This window comes from Eschrichtius robustus, chromosome 2, assembly GCF_028021215.1.
Source record: "Eschrichtius robustus isolate mEscRob2 chromosome 2, mEscRob2.pri, whole genome shotgun sequence".
NCBI lineage: Eukaryota > Metazoa > Chordata > Mammalia > Artiodactyla > Eschrichtiidae > Eschrichtius > Eschrichtius robustus.
This window is the reverse complement of record NC_090825.1, coordinates 126,049,661-126,071,645: the sequence shown is the minus strand read 5'-3', so window position 1 is coordinate 126,071,645 and position 21,985 is coordinate 126,049,661. Positions and strand designations below refer to the sequence as shown.

General features: G+C 42.2%; 2 protein-coding genes across 8 annotated transcripts in view; one reads left to right on the top strand and one right to left on the bottom strand.

The window, feature by feature from the left end:
- Window positions 1-18,729, bottom strand: part of ARHGEF37 (Rho guanine nucleotide exchange factor 37) — a 74,093-nt gene extending 55,364 nt beyond the window's left edge. For 3 of the 4 annotated variants that reach the window (XM_068536169.1, XM_068536172.1, XM_068536173.1), the window contains exon 1: window positions 18,543-18,729. Coding sequence is in view for 1 of the 4 variants with exons in the window: in XM_068536173.1 (XP_068392274.1) it covers window positions 18,543-18,605 (63 nt within the window). In the remaining 3 variants the exon portion in view is untranslated. Of the gene's footprint in view, window positions 1-212; window positions 236-18,542 lie in introns of those variants that run through there. The other variant, XM_068536171.1, reaches the window with a different exon arrangement.
- Window positions 18,730-18,879: 150 nt separating this feature from the next.
- CSNK1A1 (casein kinase 1 alpha 1) overlaps window positions 18,880-21,985 on the top strand; it is a 48,817-nt gene continuing 45,711 nt past the window's right edge. For 3 of the 4 annotated variants that reach the window (XM_068536176.1, XM_068536174.1, XM_068536175.1), the window contains exons 1-2: window positions 18,880-19,492; window positions 20,112-20,218. In XM_068536176.1, the coding sequence (XP_068392277.1) occupies window positions 19,370-19,492; window positions 20,112-20,218 (230 nt within the window). In that variant the 5' untranslated portion in view covers window positions 18,880-19,369. The remainder of the gene's footprint in view (window positions 19,493-20,111; window positions 20,219-21,985) is intronic. The other variant, XM_068536177.1, reaches the window with a different exon arrangement.

The window sequence follows — 21,985 nt, the reverse complement described above, 5'->3', positions numbered from 1 at the left end:
TCCACCTGTAAACTGACCCGCTTGGGTCAGCTGGATCAGGTTGCTTGCATTCCCATTAGGCTCAAGACACAAAGCTAGCTACCAAGCAACCCGGACCGGCGTCGTAGCTCCCGCACTCCCGCAACCTCCCTTCCCGGATCTGATCAGCAGCTGTTTTCCCGCAACCTTCCCTGGCCCTATGCTGCCGGCCCCAATCACCCGGGCGGACTCACCGCTCGCGCAAGGTGCCAGCTCAACCGCCCCAGCGATTGCGCAGCCAGGGAAGGAGAGGCGCCGCGCTCCCGGCCCCACGCGGCGCTGGGGCCTGCGAGCGCTGTTCTGAGGGAGGGCGCCGACGGTCGCGGCTCTGCCCACGCTGCGTGTGTGCGTGCGCCGAGAGGGGGCGGCCCCGGCTCGCGCCTTTGTTAATTGTCCAACTGGAGGCAGGTTGTTTTCCACTGGGCGCTCTCTGGAGTGGGTCCCAGCCGGGGTGGCCCGGCGACTGTAGCAACTACCGTGCGCTGGCCCGCAGCCAGCGCGAAGCCTTGCAAGTGGGTGTCAGTGCTGCGCCCGGTGACCCACCCACCCGCGACTTCTCATTTAGGCACCTACTCCTCCCTCAGGCTACTCAGCACCAAAACAGGGACCGGCAGTTAGGCCATCCGGTGGGAATGTTGACCCCAGGATCCCTGAATATCTGTGCTCCTGCCCGAATCACCAAACTTTAGGGCTGGACCTTGATTTTAATTCTGAGTGCCGGCTGCGCAGGATTTCTGGGTTCCTATCCTAGCTCTCTTGGGAGCCCTCTGCGCAATCTTAGATAAATCTGCCAGTCTCCCTGCACCCCAGTTTCCTTTTCTATGACTCACAGTAGTGAGTGGGACTCTGTTCTAGGCACCAAGTATTCAGCAGTCAACATAACAGACAAGGTCCCTGCCCCCTTGGGACGTGTCTGACAATGAACACACACTTGAAAGTGATCATTACGTGAAAAGTACGGAAAGTTTCATATCAGGGCAACCAAATTTTGTTTATGGAGTCAAGAATGGACTAGATTAACTTTTCTAAATCCTCCAATTCTAATATTCATTCTTACTCTCATTATGTGAACGTTATTACTATTATTAGTGATAGCACTAGTAATATTGCTTACTCAGTGCCAGGTACTGTACTAAACATTTTATTTGTATTTCCTCATCAATAAGATTCATAACTTCTCTAACGATAGGTATACCTATTATCATCCTCATTTTAGAGAGAAAAACTGAGGCTAGAGAAATGAAAGTAACTTGCTCACTGTCACACAGCTACTAAGTGACAGGACCAGTACTCAAATTCAGACTGTCTGAGGCCTCAGGGTGCTTAAGCACTACTCTACATGCATAAAAATATGAAGACCAGCATGGTGCTGTATCTTGAATGTGATGGATGAGAACAATAGAAGAGGAGGGGGTGGTTTTAGTCTGTAGAGGAGAAAAGCAAAGGAAGTTGAGAGCTTTCTTAAAGAGCTGTCCATGCATCAGACTTCACGTACATGAACTTAGAGGTCACTAGCATGAGGAAAGCTATACGGAGACAAATTGCAAGTATGTAAGGTAGAACTTATCTAACAATCAGAGCATTTCAAAAATGACATCAGTTGCCTGGAGAGAGTGAGCATCCTGTCACTAAAGGTCAGCATTCAACTAGAGAGGCTTATTGGTTATTGGGGATGCTTCAAAGAAGAGTCATGCAAAAGTTAAAGTTTAGGTAATCTCTAAGTTTCCTTCTAATTCTGAAGGAATTCTGAAGAGAATTTGAGTCCTAGAGTGGTTAAGTAACTTGTCCAAAATCACCCAGGGAATGAAGACCTGACCCCCAAAACAAGTCTGACTTCTAGATCAGACTTCCTGTTTGTGGGTGAGGGTCTTGTGAGTGCTCAGCACCTCACTTTATGCTCCTTTTGTGTGTGTGTGTGTGTGAGAGAGAGAGAAAGAGACCACTTGTCCCAGGTGTCTGGAATCATCTGCTTTACCTATTTACTTTCCATTACTAATATGCATGTGCCCTTCTTCCTTGCTTGTGTTGAATATTCTGTGTTTTCAGATAGAAGTGTCAAACCTCCTGGGCAAATTACTATAATATAGGGGTTCAATAGGTAGTGGAGTCCCTGCTTCCCTGGAGTACAATTTATTTCATAAGTTAAGGAAAAGGAGAGAAGCTAGGTGATATTTTTATTTGAAACTGATGTTTCTTTGATTCTATTTTAGGACTATGGGTTATCTTGAGTTAAATTTCTAATGCACTGGGACTAATTCCCCATCTTTCATCCTAGTCACAAATATTTTGATAAGCAGAAATCTAGTTGTCAGCTTCAAAAGAGGCATTCTTTTCTCAGAGCTCTGGAGAGCTACTTGTTTGTTTTGACTGGAAACCTCTAACAAAGGAATCCAATTGCCTTTTGGGATTGATTTCTAGGACATTTACAAAGAAATGGATATCACCTTGTCCCCAGTGATACTAACTCGAAGATAAAAAGAGTTCCCCTTCACTTCTACCCTCAACAGAGTGAGCAATTTTTTAATTTTTGAAATTTTTAAATTTTTTTGGCCTCATGGCGCAGCATGCGGGATCTTCCCCAGCCAGGGATCAAACCCATGCCCCCTTCAGTGGAAGTGCAGAGTCTTAACCACTGGACCACCAGAGAAGTCCTTAATTTATTTATTTTTTTTAATTTATTTATTTATTTTTGGTTGTGTTGGGTCTTCGTTTCTGTGCGAGGGCTTTCTCTAGTCGCGGCGAGTGGGGGCCACTCTTCATCGCGGCGCGCAGGCCTCTCACTGCCGTGGCCTCTCTTGTTGTGGAGCACAGGTTCCAGACGCGCAGGCTCAGTAGTTGTGGCTCATGGGCCTAGTTGCTCCGCGGCATGTGGGATCTTCCCAGACCAGGGTTCGAACCCGTGTCCCCTGCATTGGCAGGCAGATTCTCAACCACTGCACCACCAGGGAAGCCCCTTAATTTATTTTTTAAGAAAATATATATACCTGGTTCAAAATTTCAAAGTATACTGTCAGGGCTACAGCTTATTCATCTTTGGACTCCTCTCAGTGCCTGGCATATTGCCCTGTATATAGTAGGTGCTTAATAAGTGATTATTGACTGGGTAAGTGAATGAGTGTGAATTAAGTAGTTGTGGGAGATAAAGAATAGTTGGTTTAGGGTGGGGCAGCAGATATTTTCCCTGAGGTGCATGGGCTTAAAGGAAACCTAGACAGAACTCCCAGACCAGTTGCATATCTGACCATGACTTTATCCAGAGATCTGTACTAAAAGCAGCAACATCAGACTCTTTTGGGTTGAGCGTTACCTAAAGACTATGTACTAGCCAGTCTTTTGGTTGTACACAACAAAACCCGATTTTAGTTAACTGAAGCAGAAAAGGAATTTATTCAAAGAGTATTGGGGAGCTCAAAGAATCAATGCAAAGACTAGAAAACCAGGTTAAGAATACAGGAGGCACCAACGTAGGCTGGATGGCCAGACACACAGAGGAAACCACGCCATAGGAAAGATGCTGCTGCTGGACACTGGCAATGCCCTGGGAACTGCATGCCATAGCTGACCCAGCTGCCATCACTGCCACCAGATACTGAATACCACCACTACCATAGTAAATTTTACACATTGCCTGCTTCTCTTTTTTTTTTTAATGTATTTATTTTATTTATTTTTGGCTGCATTGGGTCTTTGTTGCTGTGTGTGGGCTTTCTCTAGTGGCAGTGAGTGGGGGCTACTCTTCGTTGCGGTGCACGGGCTTCTCATTGCGGTGACTTCTCTTGTTGCAGAGCACGGGCTCTAGGAGCCCAGGCTTCAGTAGTTGTGGCATGCGGGCTCAGTAGTTGTGGCTCGTGGGCTCTGGAGCGCAGGCTCAGTAGTTGTGGTGCATGGGCTTAGTTGCTCCATGGCATGTGGGATCTTCCCAGACCAGGGCTCGAACGCATGTCCCCTGCATTGGCAGGCGGATTCTTAACCACTGCGCCACCATGGAAGCCCTGCCTGCTTCTCTTGACCCCTATCTCCAGAATCACAATCCTGGAGGGATGGGCTAATCAGTCATGCTTGGGTCCCAAGCAGTCAACAATCAGGAAAAACTGATACCAGGGCCTTTTGGCTTCCATGAGTGAGATGTAGGGGCCTGCCTCACACCGTGGCCTGTTCCCCAAACTTATAAAGGCAATTTGGAGGCTGGGCAGCCAGGAATATGACAAATGTCCACTATGAAGTCTTCTAATAATTTATAGGCCTAAACTGAAAGAATTAAAGAGTATAATCTGTGTAAAATGCTTAATACAACACCTGAGCTGAACTCTCAAAACCAGAAGAGGTGGCTGTCATACTTCTTACTCAACTTGTTAAAATTTTAGCTAGTCAAAGAGCTTCTTTACAGTAACAATATCTTCTTCCCAAGCCTCTCCTTTTATTTCTTATTGGAATCACTTATAATTGCAGAGTTGAGCAAAGAAAGGTTGTGAAGGGGTAAACTGTGTCAAAAGTGTACTTAGCAGCTCAGTGGGGACAGTGCCATGAGCATAATAAATCCAATTTATTTTTCTGATAAATTTTTAAGAAGACTGCCTACCTCTTTTAGAGTCTCAGTCTTGGGATCATATCTATTTTTTAATTTAATTCTATGAAATTTACCACTCTAATTTCTACAGTAATACTAAAAATAGGTGCTACTTACTGAGTACCTAATACATGCCAGAAATTTTTCATGGATTATTTCTAATCGTGACAGTCATCCTATATGATAGATATTATTTGCATTTTACAGATGAGGAAACTGAAGCTCAGAGAGATGAAGTAACCTGTCCAAGAGTACACGGCTCATAGGTGATAAGTGCATAACCAACTACTACTACTCCATATTTTCTCTCACTTGGTTGCTTTCTCCAAAGATTCCCATCACCATTTTTTAAAAATTCTACTAAGTCCAAATGTATGTTTCTCGAATCATTTATTCATGCTTCTGAGATTTTAAATTGTCAGAAAGGCAAGTCAAGAAATTATTGGTTGCCGGGTCTTTAGCAGAATTAAACTTTCATCAGATAACAGGCTAGCGTAGTAACCTCATTAGCAACATATAAAAAATTTTATAACAAGAGTGTCTGCTTTATTGAGCCCATATTATAAGCGAGATACTCTGCTAGTCAGCTCTAAAAGAAAAGTATTACCATCTTCTTTTTACAAATGAGAAACCTGAGATTTAGAGAGATTCAGAAACTTGCCAGGGGCCTTGCTGCTAGAAGTGGCAGAACTGGGACTGCAACCTCAGCAGTATGACTCCAAAGCCTGCATTTCTTCCAGTGTGTCATACCACCTCTGGGCCAGTTTGCTAATTTGTATTGAGAAACACCACTTAGTACTGATACCTCTTTTGTTTCTCTCCCTTCCTGGCTTCCAGAGGCTTCCCTGTGGGTTCCTGGCTCTTTGCAGGTATAATAACCCTTCTAAGAACAGAGCTGTTCTCTCTCCCTTCCAGGTTTTCTGGCTCCTTCATCCCGTGGGCAAGACCACAACCTCCCCACACAGACCCGGCCTTGAGCTCTGGAATAGTTCTGTTCTTAATCTGTAGAAATATGTGAAGCCTTGGCTATGAAGCTTAGGAGAGTCCCTCTAAGTCTACTTTGCTGGAACTCCATCACTGATTAAGTGCCTTAGTTCTAGTAATTGGTTTTAACCCATTACCATCGTGATTTATTAGCCAAGTTTGGGGGAACTTACTTTGCTTCTACTGTACTCCTTGTATTAGTCAGTACTCCTTTGGTTCTAGTGCCAGAAATCCAGCTCATCCAGAAGCTATAATCTCTATCAGAAGAAAAGACCATCTCTGCCTGTGTGTCTCTTCAAGAGATCAAACCCTCCAAAAAGCTGTCCAGCAGACTTCTTCTATATCATTGACTAGAATAGCATGTCCATATCTAACCATACCTAAACCAATCACTGACTGGCTTAGATGAATGAACATTCAACATTGGGCCAGCTCCCTTCTGAAGCATATAGTCATGTAGCCTTGACAAAATTGGAGTCTTATTGGGAAAGAGGAAAAATCAGGGGGAATGTTCTTGGGTAGGCAGCCAACAGTATCTGCTGTAGGAGGGAGACAGCAATTCTACAGGGAGCTTGGGGAGCCAAAGATATGGTAACCCTCCTGCTGAGTCTTTAAAGAGAATTTTTACCAAGCAGATAGGCATAGGAAGTTACGCCAGGGAGAAAGGACTACATGCAAAGGCATAACAATATGCAACTACCTTGTGTTTTTCAGAGACTGCAATCACTTCATTGTAACTGGACTGAATGGTATACATTGAGGTGTGCAGTGACAGAGAGGCTCCAGATCATGCAAGGCATGTATGCCATACTAAGGAATTTATACTTTACCTGTAGGCGATGGAGGAGTCACTGAGGAATGGGGATAGCATGATATTATTAGAATTTTAGAAAGATCATCTGTCCAGAGAATGGAAAATGGATCCCAGAAGGAAATAAGGCTGGAGGGTGAGAGACCAGTTAGAAAATTGTACTTTTCAGACAGGGGAGAGATAATAGGCTTCAGATTAAGGCTGCAGTGATAGTGAAGTAGAGGGCGGGAGGGTAAGAGTAAAATGCTAAAGAAATATCTATAGAATTTGAGGACACCTACAGGATGTGAGGATGGAGGGCCTATGCTGACTCTGAGATTTATGTTTTGGGTAAGTAGATGGATGCTGGTAGCCTACATTAAAGAAAAAGCATCCTAGGGGACTTCCCTGGTGACGCAGTAGTTAAGAATCTGCCTGCCAGTGCAGGAGACATGGGTTCAAGCCCTGGTCCGGGAAGATCCCGCATGCCACGGAGCAACTAAGCCCATGCACTACAACTATTGAGCCTGTGCTCTAGAGCCCACGAGCCACAACTGCTGAGCCTGCGGGCCACAACTACTGAAGCCTGCATGCCTAGAGCCTGTGCTTGACAACAAAAGAGGCCACTACAATGAGAAGCACACACGCTGCAACGAAGAGTAGCCCCCGTTCACCACAACTAGAGAACGCCCGTGTGCAGCAACAAAGACCCAACGCAGCCAAAAATAAATAAATAAATAAATTTATTAAAAAAACAAAAAAGAAAAAAGAAAAAGAAAAAGCTCCTAGAGAAGGAAAGGTTTGGGGACAAGTAATGCAACCAGTTTGGGACTAGCTGACCCTGTGGCTTATCCAAGTAGAGGTATCCAGTGGGAAGATGGATGTAAGGTTCTGGGAGAGAGAAGTTTGGCTTGGCAGTATAGATTTGGAGATCACTGCCATATCTACTGTACAGGGAGCTGTAAGAGTGAATGAGATCACCCTGGGAAAATAGGAAAGACATAAAAAGAAGAAGCCTAAGGACAAAGACCTGGTGAACACAGCCAAGCAGCAGGCAGAGAAAAGGGAGCCAGCAAAAAAGACTGAGAAAGAACAGTCAGATAAAGCTAGGAGGAGAGCCAGACTTTTATTAAACTTCCTTATGAACAACTTCCTTCAACTGCTGTGTTTCACCTGGTGTGTTTCACACCACCAACTCCTTTCAACTGCTGTATTTCACACCACCAAGTAAAACTACAGTTGAAATATTTGACCAGTACCTTTTCAAATATTGTTTGAATATTGGAATATCAGATTTTTATTCATTGGTTTTTTGTTGGAGGTACCCTCTGTCAGGTCAAAGCAATGCTTTCCTGGAAACTGCATGAGAAAGAAGTCTAGTGAGAAAAGGAACTCCCTCTCCTGCAGTATGCATTCACCACGCTGGACTATAGCCTCAAGGTCTTACTGCCACTATTTAAAAATCAGCAATTGAGGGCTTCCCTGGTAGCGCAGTGGTTGAGAATCTGCCTGCCAATGCAGGGGACACGGGTTCGAGCCCTGGTCTGGGAAGATCCCACATGCCTTGGAGCAACTGGGCCCGTGAGCCACAACTACTGAGCCTGCGTGTCTGGAGCCTGTGCTCCACAACAAGAGAGGCCGCGATAGTGAGAGGCCCACGCACCGCGATGAAGAGTGGCCCCCGCTCGCTGTAACTAGAGAAAGCCCTCGCACAGAAACAAAGGCCCAACACAGCCAAAAATAAATAAATTAAAAAAAAAAAAATCAGCAATTGGGTGGGCAAGGGTATAACCAATTAGTAAGAGTGTGAGTTGACAAAACCTTTTTGACTCAGGAATTTCACTTCTATTAACTTATCCTATAGAAATCCACACACAAGTGCACAAAGATACATGCATATTGCTGTGGTTTGTGACTTTTAAAAAATCAAAGTGAAGGGATAGAAACAGCTCAAAAACTATCAGCAGGAGATAGTTAAATAAATTCCAGTATGTCCACACCATGGAATACTACACAACCAATTAAAAGAACAAGGTTTATCTCAAGGTACGGACATGTGGAGAAGTCCACGTTATAGATATGATATATTGTTAACTGAAAAAAGGCAGGTTTCAGAGCCATATGCTGAATATGTACATATGTAAATCTACATTATATATACATATATTCCATTCAATCATTCAACGGCTATTATTGAGGCAGGCACTGAGCTGGGGATACATTAGTGAATAAGACAGAGAAAGTTCCTGTCTCATTAAGCAAATGTTCTAGTGAAGGAATTAAGTCAATAAAAGAGTAATATATATATATATACATATAAAATTTTAGATACTAGTAAGTGCTGTGAAGGAAAATGAAGTAGGGTAAAGAGCTGAAAAGTAACTAGGTATGGTGAGGAGGTGTGTGTAAGGGGCTATTTTAAATAATTTGGTCACGAAAAATGTTTCTAAGGAGAGAACATTTTAGCAGTGACCTGAATAAAGTGAATGAGTGTATTAGAGTTTTCCAGAGAAAAAGAACCAACAGGATGTGTGTGTGTGTATGTGTGAGAGAGAGAGAGAGAGAGAGAGAGAAAGAGAGACAGAGAGAGATTTATTTTAAGGAATTAGCTCACGTGATTGTGAAAGCTTGGTAAATTCAAAATCTGCAGGGTAGGCCAGCAAGCTGAGACCCAGGGAAGAGTTGCAAAGAGTTCCAAAGGCTGTCTGCTAGAACTCCTTCTTGCTTGGGAGAGGTCAGTCTTTGTTTTATTAAGACCTTCAAATGACTAGATGAAGCCCACCATACTATGGAGGGTATTTTGCTTTACTCAAAGTCCATCTACTTAAACGTTAATTTCATCCAAAAAATACCTTCATAAAAACATCCAGAATGTTTGACCAAACATTTGGGTATTATGGCCCAGCTGAGATGACAAATAAAATTTATTATCACAAGTTCATCCCTTGTTAACTTGGCACGCATATGCATCTCCTTAAACCATACCTGGTCTCCAAATAAAGACAATAACAAGGTCATACTTTCACCTACCATGATACAACCATCTTGTATACAATTGAAAACACACTAACTCTTTCCCCAGAGAGGAAACAAAGTCCTTGGGTGATGTTTACTCTTCTTGATAACCTGTAACTGCTTTCTGCCATGAGAAGTTGGCAGCTCAGAAGAGGGCCTTTACCAGAACTTGACCTTGCTGGAACCCTGATCTCAGACTTCCAGCCTCCAGAACTGTGAGAAAATAAATTTCTGTTCTTTAAGATACCCAGCCTATCTATGGTATTTTGTTATAGCATACCGAACTGACTAAGACTGGCAGAAAGGGAAATTGTTTTCAACCAGTGATGCAGGAATAACTGGTTATGCATATGGAAAAGACATACCTTTGTTTTCTTTTTTCTCTTATCCCCTTATCATGTAAACATAAGATGCACTGACTTTATATCATAGCATTCAAGTATTGTTAACGAGAAATAATGCAATGCTTGATCTTGTTCAGAAAGCACAATAGGTTTGCTCAAACTCCTGACACTTGCTTAGTCCCTCAAATGTTATTCTAAATTCCCCAACTCCAGCTCTTTCCTGGGCATTTAACATTTGAATGTTCAGATCCAACTAGGTGATTCTGGCCCAGCACGATGCTTGGCTACAGAAGCCGGCTAATGCAACAGCAAATGATCATATCCACAAGATGGCAGCATTGTATAATCATTGAAAACCATAATCTGGCATGGGTTCTTGAACATACCTTTCTATGGCATATTACGTGATCTGTTAAGTGGACTTTTATATATATCTTCACTTAATCTTGAAATAAATGAGCAGTTTCCTTCCCAGAATGTTTTACAGTTTTGAGATGCATGGGCTGGAGAAATAAAAAAGCAGATTCTTTAGAGTCAGAAAAAAATCTGAGTTCAAGTACAAAATGCACCCCTAACTTATTTAGGGCACTTAAGCAAGTTAACTAAGATCTCTGGGCCTCAGTCACCCTATCTAAAAATTTAAAACAATGAAATTACTTTCCCCACAAGATCTTTTTTTTTTCCTTTTTGACATAAGGTAATGTGAGTAAGAACAACACTGCATGGGAAAATCGATCAGAGTATATGCCCTCTGAAAACTCAGTATCTTCAGGTTGATTAGAAAAAAGGGTCTGAGGCCTTTAGAATAGCCTAGAATATATTATTTCTGTTCCCTATGACACATCTTAAAAGCCTATGGTGTGGGGCTTCCCTGGTGGCGCAGTGGTTGGGAGTCTGCCTGCCAATGCAGGGGACACGGGTTCGAGCCCTGGTCTGGGAAGATCCCACATGCCGTGGAGCAACTAGGCCCGTGAGCCACAACTACTGAGCCTGCGCGTCTGGAGCCTGTGCTCTGCAACAGGAGAGGCCGCGATAGTGAGAGGCCCGCGCATCGCGATGAAGAGTGGCCCCCACTTGCCGCAACTGGAGAAAGCCCTCGCACAGAAACGAAGACCCAACACAGCCAAAAATAAAATAAAATCAATTAATTAATTAAAAAAAAAAAAGCCTATGGTGGTAACCTTGTCAAAAGGAATCAACTACACAAAGAAATCAGTTGCGGTAGTATAATAGTCGATACACCTATTTTTGGTTTGGGGTAATAATTAAGTTCCTATTTCAGCTGACAGACTGTCTTCCTCCACCAGAAAGGTTAGAAAAAGTCACCTCTGGCTTGAATTGCCTAATTACAGCAGCAGGGTACATTTGTATGGGGTTTATGGCTTAAACACGGTGCTTTTACATATCCTATTTCAACTAAGCAGAAGCTATGGTAATCGACGACATAGTGTGGGCCAAGAAAATATAAGCTAAGAAGGTCAACAGAATTTGAAATTCTAAGCAACAAAAGAAAATGTTTCATATAGGTTAGAAGGGGCTATCATTTGCCTAGACTAGAAGAACACAGATAAGCAGTCTTAGGAGTTCAGGTCAGGTTCAGGGTCCAACAGGAAGTAAGGAGGGTCTGGAAAGTCTGATAGGTAAGTAGCATTTAAATAGGTCAGTTGGCTTTAGAATCTGAAAGGGGGAGAGGCAGAAGTAATTAACACTGGTGAGGCAAGAGTAAGCAGCATTGTCCGGGAGGGATGGCTGTAGGTAAATAATTGAGGTCAGGTAGCCAGGATCTGTGAACCAGCTGTAGAACCAGGGACTACAGGGTTTGAGATTCAGACATGGAGGAGATGGGTGTCAGCCCTCAAAAGTATGTGGGAATTCAGACACAGCTAGAAGTCAGAACCCAGACCATTATTGAGCACCAAGTTGTGTAACTTTGACACTGAAAGATCAATTGAGCTGCAGGTGGGCTGGGTCAACCAGCTGGAGGGGGATGATTTAAATCAACCATACGGCAACTGAGGTAGTGACTGCTAATATACTCCCTATCCAGATCTAGAGCAGGCACCAGGGTCTGGACAGGACATGCTAACTGTGAGAGTGAACAGGCATACTTTATAGAACACTGGTATGGATCTTAGGGAGTTCTCAAGAAGTCACCACACCTCTCCAGAGCTTCAGCTTCATCACACACAAGATGAATATAATAAAAGATGCTTTACGTATCTCTAAAACAGGTCAGGAAAAGCACAATTTAGTGAATGAGAAATTACTTTATGAATTGTAAAGGGCTCTATAAACATAATTTGACATCTTTGGCTTTGTGGATTAGGGGCCTACAATCCAGTTTTTTTGTTTGTTTTGTGTGTGTGTGTGTGTGTGTGTGTGTTTGTGTGTGTGTTTTCCCCCAATCAGGCCCTGGGCTCTGCTCATTGCAGAAAGTCTTTTTGCAGTGGTGTTGGGCTTGGCCAGCATCAAATGGAGCAGCTATTCCATTTTCTGTGATCAGCATCAGTGCTTCCCAGCATTAGCATGGAGAGATGACAGTTAACAGGATGTGTTCTTAGGACCTGTTCTCTTCAGGAATGGCAACTCAAGCATCTTGAAAATTTAGTCTCACAAAGAAAAGTAGATCACTCTAGTGAGTAATAATGAGTCATTGGGAGCAGGGTTTCACGCCCTTGCTAATGAACAACGCAGGGGAAGAGAACAGAGGCTGAGAAAACAAAGGGACAGAGAAACTGCAGGAACTCCAAAACACTAATGAAATTCTTCCAAATAAAAAGTAGCCTACACAGGACTTCCCTGGTGGCGCAGTAGTTGAATCCGCCTGTCAAGGTAGGGGACATGGGTTTGAGCCCTGGTCCGGGAAGATCCCACATGCCGCAGAGCAATGAAGCCCGTGTGCCACAACTACTGAGCCTGCGCTCTAGAGCCCATGAGCCACAACTACTGAGCCTGCGTGCCACAACTACTGAAGCCCGCACGCCTACAGCCCGTGCTCCACAACAAGAGAAGCCACCACAGTGAGAAGCCCGCGCACCACAACGAAGAGTAGGCCCCACTCGCCGGAACTAGAGAAAGCCCACGCGCAGCAACGAAGACCCAACACAGCCAAAAATAAATAAATTTTTTAAAAAAGCCTACACCAATATCCCCGAACGCCATGCATGACAGTGCATTTCCAGGAATTAATAGCTTGCGTTATTAAAATAGAAATTTAAAAATATAATTTGATTATCTAAATATTGCTAGGTCAGACAGACTGACCAGAACAAGATAATGGGGGTGAAGTGGGGAACACAGGGGAGACCTAGGCATTTCAACTTTTATAGTGCCTTTCAAGGCCTGGCCTTGGTAAGGTTTTCAATGTGTACACGGAACATCAATGATTTGAATTTCCTCCCTGTCAGGACATCTCTCTGGCATTTAATTATTACACTGCAGAATGTTCATTGCAAACAAATGAGTTAAAGCCTCAGGCATTATTTCAAAGCAGCTCTGAGAGGGAGGGGTGGGGCTAGTGTACACAGTATTAGAAGAGGATATGAAACAAGTTTTGCTTGATTTTCACTGTTGAATCTCATTCCTTGCCAGGAATATGACTGTGCTGAACAGTAAAATCATTTTGTGCTTGCCCTGTATGAGAATCTAAGCAAGGATTTTTTTAGACTGAAAGGGACCTACAGAGGTCATTTAAGTGAGGTCCCTCCCCCACCTGCAGGGAGAATTACAGCCTTTCTTAAATATTTTAGAAAGAAGATATTTCCCAAAATCTTCTAATTTGGGAGTGTCTTCTAATTTCTAACTATCTATCTATTGCTATGGTTCACTGTTAAGAGAATTTGATTTTCCTGACAAGTATTAAGGAGAATGGGTGAGGATCTGCCCATCAGAATTTTACATATTATCTGAATTATAAGAAGCTATAAAAGGCAAAGAGCATGTTAATGTCTTCCTTCTACTTCAAATACAGGAGTCATCTTTAGTATATAGTACAGTATTTTTTAAACCTATAAAGAGCTTTAGAATCTGACTTCTCTTTTAGAAGATTACAATATTGAAGCCTCAGAAAATACTTAAGGTAGAGTCACAAATAAAATTCAGTTTTTCTGAATACTTAGCTCAGGATACATTTCCTTACACCATTTAACCTAGCTCTTAAATACCCAAATAAAGGGATATTCCATCTGGTTTCTCCTCTCCCACCCCAAACTACTTTTTAAGAATAAAATGTGTCCACTACTTTAGTACTGTTTCCAGGGGCTCTTGCTTTAAGTTAGGAAAACTTCCAGGTCCTCTGCTACTCTAAATGTAGATGGCAACATTTTATTTATATATAGCTGGCAAAGGAGGCATTCTCATTGAACAAAGTACAGTGAAAAGCCTAACTCAAGCATTTAAAATATTTCTGTAGTAAAGTCTGGGTTAATCTCAGTTTTGGAACAGTGACAGTTTGAATTCTTCCCCATCTCTAAGACCCCACATATTTATTTTTGTGAGAATACACTTTTATATCTATGGGAATACTTGAGCTCATGCAAAATACGAGAGATTTGAGCACATATGAAATTATTCTGTTTTTCATACTAAGTTAACTATGTTCTTGGTTTCGAGGGTCCTTTGATCCCCATTCTCTCTTACAGGAAACTAATTTTCCCCCTTCCTTGAACTGAATCTACATATCTAAAGAATGCAATTGCTTCATTAATTGCCAACAAATGTTAGCAATTGTTAGCTGTGTCCATAAAAGGGACATTTTTAATCTTATGAGCACATCCCTGTAAACCACGGATTTACAAAATACTTGAGATTTTGAAATGGGTGGGGAAGGGAATAGGAGAGTTGCAAAAAAAGCTCTCTTCTAATTAAGTTTATTAGGTTTTACAACAATGGCTGGTCAGTAAAGATAATCTAACAACCTCTTTCAAGGACAGAAGGAAAGGATAAAGATTTAAATTTGTAAAGATAAATCTAAGTAATGAGAAGATAGGATAGCCCACGAATATGGGTTTATTCATCACAAACTACCAAAACAGAATCAGTTGTTGTTTATGATACAAGGGATTTTAAGACCTTAGGATTTCTAAAAATATATCCTAACCAATTAATTCTGGATGTGGGCAGAGATTTAGCTATAGGAATATTCACTGAAATTGTTTATACTAGCAAAAGTTTGGAAATAACTAAAATACTCCATTGAGATTGGTTAAATGTTCTTCTGTCAATATGATACATATTTAATATAGAGACACTAAAAATGATATTTTGGAAGATTACTTAGTTACACGGAAATAGGTCTCCAACAAATCATTAAGTGAAAAAACAGATCTCAAAACTGAAAGTGCACTATGACTACCTGTTGCAAATTTTAAGAAATAAAATTAAATATATGTGTGTGCACACATATGTACTGGTAAGTATACATACACTCAAGATACACACACAGAATACACATAGGAAAAAAAAAAGACTGGACACATATACAGCAAATTGTTAACATTTCATGATTATCTCTAAGAGATTTTTGTTTCCTTTTTTCTGATTTATCAAACTTTCTAAATTTTTCAAATGAATACTTGTCACTTTTATAAGGAAAAGAGCAGTCAACATCTTATGTGTAAATGAGCATACATGTGGAACTTATCAACTTTAGAATCTTGAAGGCATATGGTTCAAAAGCACAGATATATATGTTCAAAGAATTAAATTAATTGAAATAAATTTATGGTTAATGACCCCATAAAAGGTAAGAAATGTTTGCAGAATGTCTCAAAAGTGTTTGAAGTTGCTATTGTAGATGCAGCAATACACTTTCGCAAAACCTTGTGAATAACTCAGAGGGGGAGAACAGGAACTGAGACAAGAAAGGAACATAGAAACAGCTGTCACTGTCAAAGACTAGAAAAAAGACTTAATGGATTATCACTCTGATACAACAGGACATTTCTGATCTCATGTTTTCAATCACTTCATTAACTGGCTTATCTAATACTGATCATGCACAAAGCTACGTAACAGTAACAGTTAAACAACACGTGAAAAAGCATTTGACATAGTCTCTGCCATTCCATTTTTCTACTTATTTGTACCAAACAACTCCAGAGATGGGCAGGCCACCTTTGTGATTTTATTTTCTTCCTTACTGCACCTATCTATACCTCTTAAGCTTGTCCTTATCATTTTACTTAAAACACACTCTGCTTTCCAGTGACCTTTCCTTGGGTAAGCACTGTGGTTTAAGAAAAAAAATTTTTTTTCAATTCATCTTGATCTCTCTTTGAAAACAAGTAATCAGCGGGGCATGACTGTCCCAATTTACCTTCTACCCTTTCCTTTTTCTCCTTATTTCAGTTAGAGGTTGGGGTTCTAATCCTTTCTTTGACACTAAGATCTGTATGATCTTGGGCAAGCCAGTTTGTCCTAGTTGGGCCCAACTGGTATGTGTGAAAGCACTGTGTAGATTGCAAAGCATTTACAAATATGATTATTGAACTAGATGATCTCAATTTCATTGAAGGTCTAAAATATTTATTCTATACTTTAAATTATATTTTTGGTGAATTCAGCTGATCCAGGAGTCAGGAATTGCATTTTGGCACATTGCAGAAGACTCCCTCCTTTACAGTAAAGCTGCTGATGATTCAAAACAACAGAATGGGGAATTCCCTGCTGTCCAGTTGTTGGGACTGTGTGCTTTCACTGAAGAGGACGCAGGTTCCATCCCTGGTCAGGGAACTAAGATCCCACAAGCCACGTGGTACAGCCAAAAAACAAAACAAAACAAACAAACAAACAAAAAACCCAGAATGATTTGTAACCAAAAACAGGTTCAATTACTGAGGCTGAAAGTTACCACGAATAATACATGATTTTAAGGAGAAAGCTGAATTCGTAGCCAACACCTAAAATCCCCATTTTCTACATTAAAAAACCCAACTTTTGCCCTTAATCTGATAAATTTAAATCTTAAGATTTTCAACTGAAATCACATTTGAAAAGGCTACTGCCACTCATATAGCATTTTAGTACATTTTGCTGGATATTGTCAATGTTGGAATAGTGATTACAGCAGGCAGGAAACAAGTGAGGAGACACACCAAAACATACACATAAAATCATAGACTCTCAGAGTTGAAAGGGCTTCTTAAAAGTTATTTAGATTAGTGAGTCCCAGAGTGTGGCATTTCAAAAGCTTATAAAAGTTAAAAAAAAAAAAAAAATGGTGGTGAGGACAGACATAAAGTATCAACTTTTAGTTTTGCCAAACAAGGATATCAACAAAACAACCATCTACCATCAGGATCATTTTATAAAAGGGCACTTCAACAACACATATATAGGAAGATAAAACCTCATAATAACGTGTAATCTGAAATTAGATAAATTAAAGAAAAAATGCATTATACTTCTCTTTTCTAGTTATCTCATGGAAAACTTGATTTGCCCCTGTCCACGCACAGACCTTGGGGAATCCCTAATCTAGTCCACTCCATGCACACTGTTATCCCCCAACCCCGAGTTGAGCATCTGCATCCTCACTACAACAACAAAAAAATCCGTTTAAATGTATACCCCACCCCTTATAAGGAACTCTTTAAGCTGAGGAATCCATCAAATTTTGGATGGCTGTGATGGAAAATCAGCAGAGTAGTAGCTATCTCTGAAAACTTGGAAACTTCAAGATGCTTAAACTTGACCTTTTTTTTTTTTTTAAGACCAAACTCTAACAGCAGAGAATTTTAAGTAGGCCAGACATGCTTTAGAGTCACCAAAGGAGATTGCCTAGAAGTGTTGATTTGGGAGTCAGGTGGCCTGGGTTTTGGTAGTGCCTCAAAAATTCATGCTAACCCTGAGTCTTTTCCCCCTGTTTTCAAATTCAAGACATTTAGGTCAGAGCTTTATGAATACAAATATTTAAGCCAGAAACAGAGTAACATGTAGGAATTCCAGGTATCTTCCAGGATGAACCCCATTACTAACTACTTCATCAGCTTTCAAACTTGCAGTTAAGTCTACATTTTTTCCAGTTTTAATGAAATTATTTTATTTGGGATAGATTTTGCTTAAATTTTCACAACTGAGGTTTTGATTCACTCATTCATCAGGGTTTGATTCATATTGCAGATGATACCATCAACACGCAACTTTCTTTTGTGATCATCATTACTACCAAGCCCAGTTTTCCCAGGTCAAATTTTGTAAACCAAAATGTGCTCAAGATCTGATTCGTTGACTAATTTTTAGTAAAAATTTTACCGTGTAAAGTTTTAAACATTGTCAATTTCATTTTGTAAGAGTTATTTCTACCCCATGTTTTTGGGTCAACACTGCAGTTTTCAACACGACCAAGATATGATTCTTCAAGGTTTCTTTTACGCGGGGGCGGGGGCGAAGAGGATAACTTTCATATGGGCAGTTTTTTCACGGCAGTAATCTTATTTTCTATTCACATATATTGGCCATTAACATTACTCGAATATGGTTTTTTTCTTCCTTTGGGAATCAAATATCATCAGCGGGTAAACAACACAAAGACACAGAGCGGCAGGGTTAATTCCTGCTTTCCCTCTTTTTCCCCTCCTGTAAAAACAGGGAATCCAACACTCCGTAAAGCGCAGAATTCTAATAAGACTCATCAACTAGACTGCTAAAACAGGGAGCCCTGAACAAACCCAGCCCGCACAGGGCTGCTTTTCTCTTTCTCTCCACTAGAGGCGATAGCCTCTTTCAAAAGAGAAATTGAGCTGGAATGGGCCGGTTGAGTGAGTAGCCCCCGTAAAGATCAAAAGGTTAAAAACCACCTCAAACAAAGAGCAAAGGTCAATACCCAACTCCGAAGCCCTGACGTATCCATCTTCCACGAAAAATGAAGGTGACTCCTCCCTAACATGTTCTCGAGACCTGGGGCCGCGTGGCCTTTCAGAAACCAGGCGGGTCTGAGGTGACTAACACACAGGTAGTTAGCAGTGGAACAGCCAACGACCGGAAGTGGAAAGGAGCCCTGGGCGGGGATGAGGAGGTGCCACGGCACGCTTGCGCAGTCAGCGGGGTTGCAGTACGCGTGCGCAGTTGGGCGGTGACGGGGTGACGCTCGGAGCGTGGGCCGTGACTCTCACGGATCCGGTTCCGCCCTCCCTTCTCGCTGTCGACCCTCCGGGACTAGCGCCCGCAATCCTTTTCCCACAGTGCTCTGCGCCGTGAAGAAGCGGCTCCCGAGCGCTGGGGGCATTTTGTGTTGGCTGGAGCCGGGGTAACAAGATGGCGGCGTCGGCGGAGTGACAGGGGTACCCCCGGGGCGGGAGCCGGCGGCAGTGGTGGCAGCGGTATCGCCGCCCTAACTCACCGCTCTCCTTTTCCAGCCCGCGACGTCGCCGCGAAAGTGAGGCAGCGGGGGCCGCCAGAAGCAAGTGGCCCAGCCTGGTTACCGTGAGAACCCCCTCAACAATCTGCGGCCTGGCAAAAAGAAACCTGACAGCAGCGGTGATTAGGTTCCCCTTGGCCGACTCTGGGCCCTGTAACGCCAAGAAAAGAGCCAGCGTTTTCTGCTTCCTGCCTCCCTCCGGAGCCTTGCTCCGTGGACGAGCCCTAGAGGTCTCCCGTTCTCTCCTTAGAGGTGTCGGGGCTTAGCCCCAGCCTCCATCTTCGTCTCGCAGGATGGCGAGCAGCAGCGGCTCCAAGGCCGAATTCATTGTCGGAGGGAAATATAAACTGGTACGGAAGATCGGGTCTGGCTCCTTCGGTGACATTTATCTGGCGATCAACATCACCAACGGCGAGGTAATCACCTGGGGTGGGGTTCACGACTACGCTGCGCCTGCCCTCCCCCCCTCCCGCGAACTGTTCGGGCCTTTTCCCACCGCATGCACGCACTGGGAAGTCCAGAGGGAGCCAGTTTTCCTGCCTTAGGAACCTCCCCCGCTTTCTTTCCCTAAAAGGGAAAAACCCAAGATAAAGGTTGGGTGTACTAGGAAGTTTCCCAGCTTGTTAAAAATGCACCTTAATCGAAGTTTTAAAACCGTCGTTTAAGGTGAGAACGGCAAAATCCTATTTCTGTGATCCCCATGTTTTTCTACCTATATTTTTAATTCTGCCGGGGTTCTTGTTCCCATTAGGACAGCATCCGATCGCCTGGTTTCTTCATAACCTCTCATTACGTTTTCTGGATGAATCGTTTTCCTGCACTTTAGAGGACGTGCCGCTTTCGTCACTACCCCCTGAAGAGGCCTTTGAGGCTGGTTGCCTCGTTTTATAATTACAAAGAGAGCCTTCTTTTCCCAGCCTCTCACTTCCACCTTCTAGTCGAGAGTTGGAGTTTTGCTCGTGTTTCCCTCTTTTCTCCCAAATGACATTGAATCCGTAAGGATGTTGATGCCATCATCCCCTCTTTCCCCTGCAGGAAGTGGCAGTGAAGCTAGAATCTCAGAAGGCCAGGCATCCCCAGTTGCTGTACGAGAGCAAACTCTATAAGATTCTTCAAGGTGGGGTTGGCATCCCCCACATACGGTAAGAATCCTTAAGCAAATAGGCGATCCTCCGAGGGAAGTATGGGAACGGGGAAGATGTGTACGAGGCAGGTGATAGGGCCAGCTGAATCCGGCTCTTGGTATTTGAGTTACCTGGGTTTCCTGTGAAGCGTAAGTCACCACAATCACAGAGTAAATTTTAGTTTGCCAACTTAAGTTTAGAATTTCAGTTTGTAACACTCTGCTGCAAAGCTTCCGTCATTCTTCCCGAGGCTTTCGTTTGCGGTTAAAGTATGCGGCTCATCTTTGATCCCAACGCGGAAGGGTTGCCTGCTGCTTTCTTTTCGTCTGCACCTCACATGTTCTTGGGTTTGTCCGGTGAAGTGGATTTGAGGGTGCCGAAGTCACCGGGCTGGGCCAGTTCGGGTTGCTATTGGAGCTGGCTTGGGAAATGGCTGCTCTTTTGTTGTGTTTTTGTTCCAACATGTCTTCCTCCTCCGCTTAGAAAATGGCGGAACGACGTGACTCAACCACATATTCCTGCCCTTTTCTCTGCTTGAGTTCATAAGTTATGCTTCCTTGATTCCCTGTTTAGCAGCCCTGAGTTGATTAAACCTTTGGAAAGCCAAGAATAAAGCTGCAGACAGTGGTGGGGTTCAGGGAAGGAGATGCCATAATGACAGTCTGATCTCTGCAGCAGATGCGATGTGAAATTAAATTTACTCTGCAAAATCTTTCATAGTCTTTCCAGAAGTGTTAATTAAGTCTGTAAAGAATGGTAATGTTTGCTACATTTCAGTCTGTGTACTAAATTTTGTGGGAAATGGCAAAGGCAGTTTGAACAGCGCTATGTTGAAATTGACTCAGTTGTATTAAAAGAAAAGTTAATCGTGTAACCACAGTTTGACAAGTAACTTTAACCTGTTGAGTTACTTGGTCAGTAACTCCTCACATCTGGGAAATTGTGGCTTTTTTTTGGAGATGTGATATTGGTGAAGGCAAACAGTAATCAGGATAAAAGATGACCAGACCAGATGAAGACACTGGGTTCTTTTAAATGGTTAACTTTAAAGGATTTTAGAATAGTTTGATTTTTGAGATTAAAGAGCCTCTTCCCAGAATAGAGACTAAAATATAGTTTAAGACTCAGCCATTTGCCAACAATTACTCAAAAATAACATTTGCAAAAAGATCCGGAGGTAGTTGAGAATTAACTGGAATGGTATTTACTGTAGCCTCTTTTACTATCCCAGCTTTTATTCCTCAAATCTTGAATTAATGACTGGGTTATATACATTAATTCTGATGTGGAAACAACCGGAGTGACACTATCCTTAAAAAATTTTCAATGCTGATAGACATTTTTAATGGAGAAATTGAATGATATGATTTTCTATTGGTTCAAAGTCAAAATAAATTATTAGGAAGAAAATTCCAAGTTTATCTTATGAGGTAAAGATTAATGTGAAATCGGAGATAATCCAGATTTGAGATTTTTAATGGTTCTCATCCCTTTAAAAAAAAAACAAAACCCTGCTGTGTAGGAAAATAAATTTGTTATTGTGGAAAAATGAAGACCTTGATTAAAATATCTAGCTTTTTTTCTTCACAAAATAAGAAATATCAATTGCATTCGCCTAAAATTTTTAAATTCCTTTCCCTTTGCATTTACTTTCATCTCTCCACCCTGGCCCTCGCTGATTTGCTTTCCATCACTAGTTTTTCCTAGAATTACATGTAAATGCAATCATACAGTATGAGGTCATTTGTGTCTGGCTTCTCTAACTTAACGTAATGCTTTTGAGAT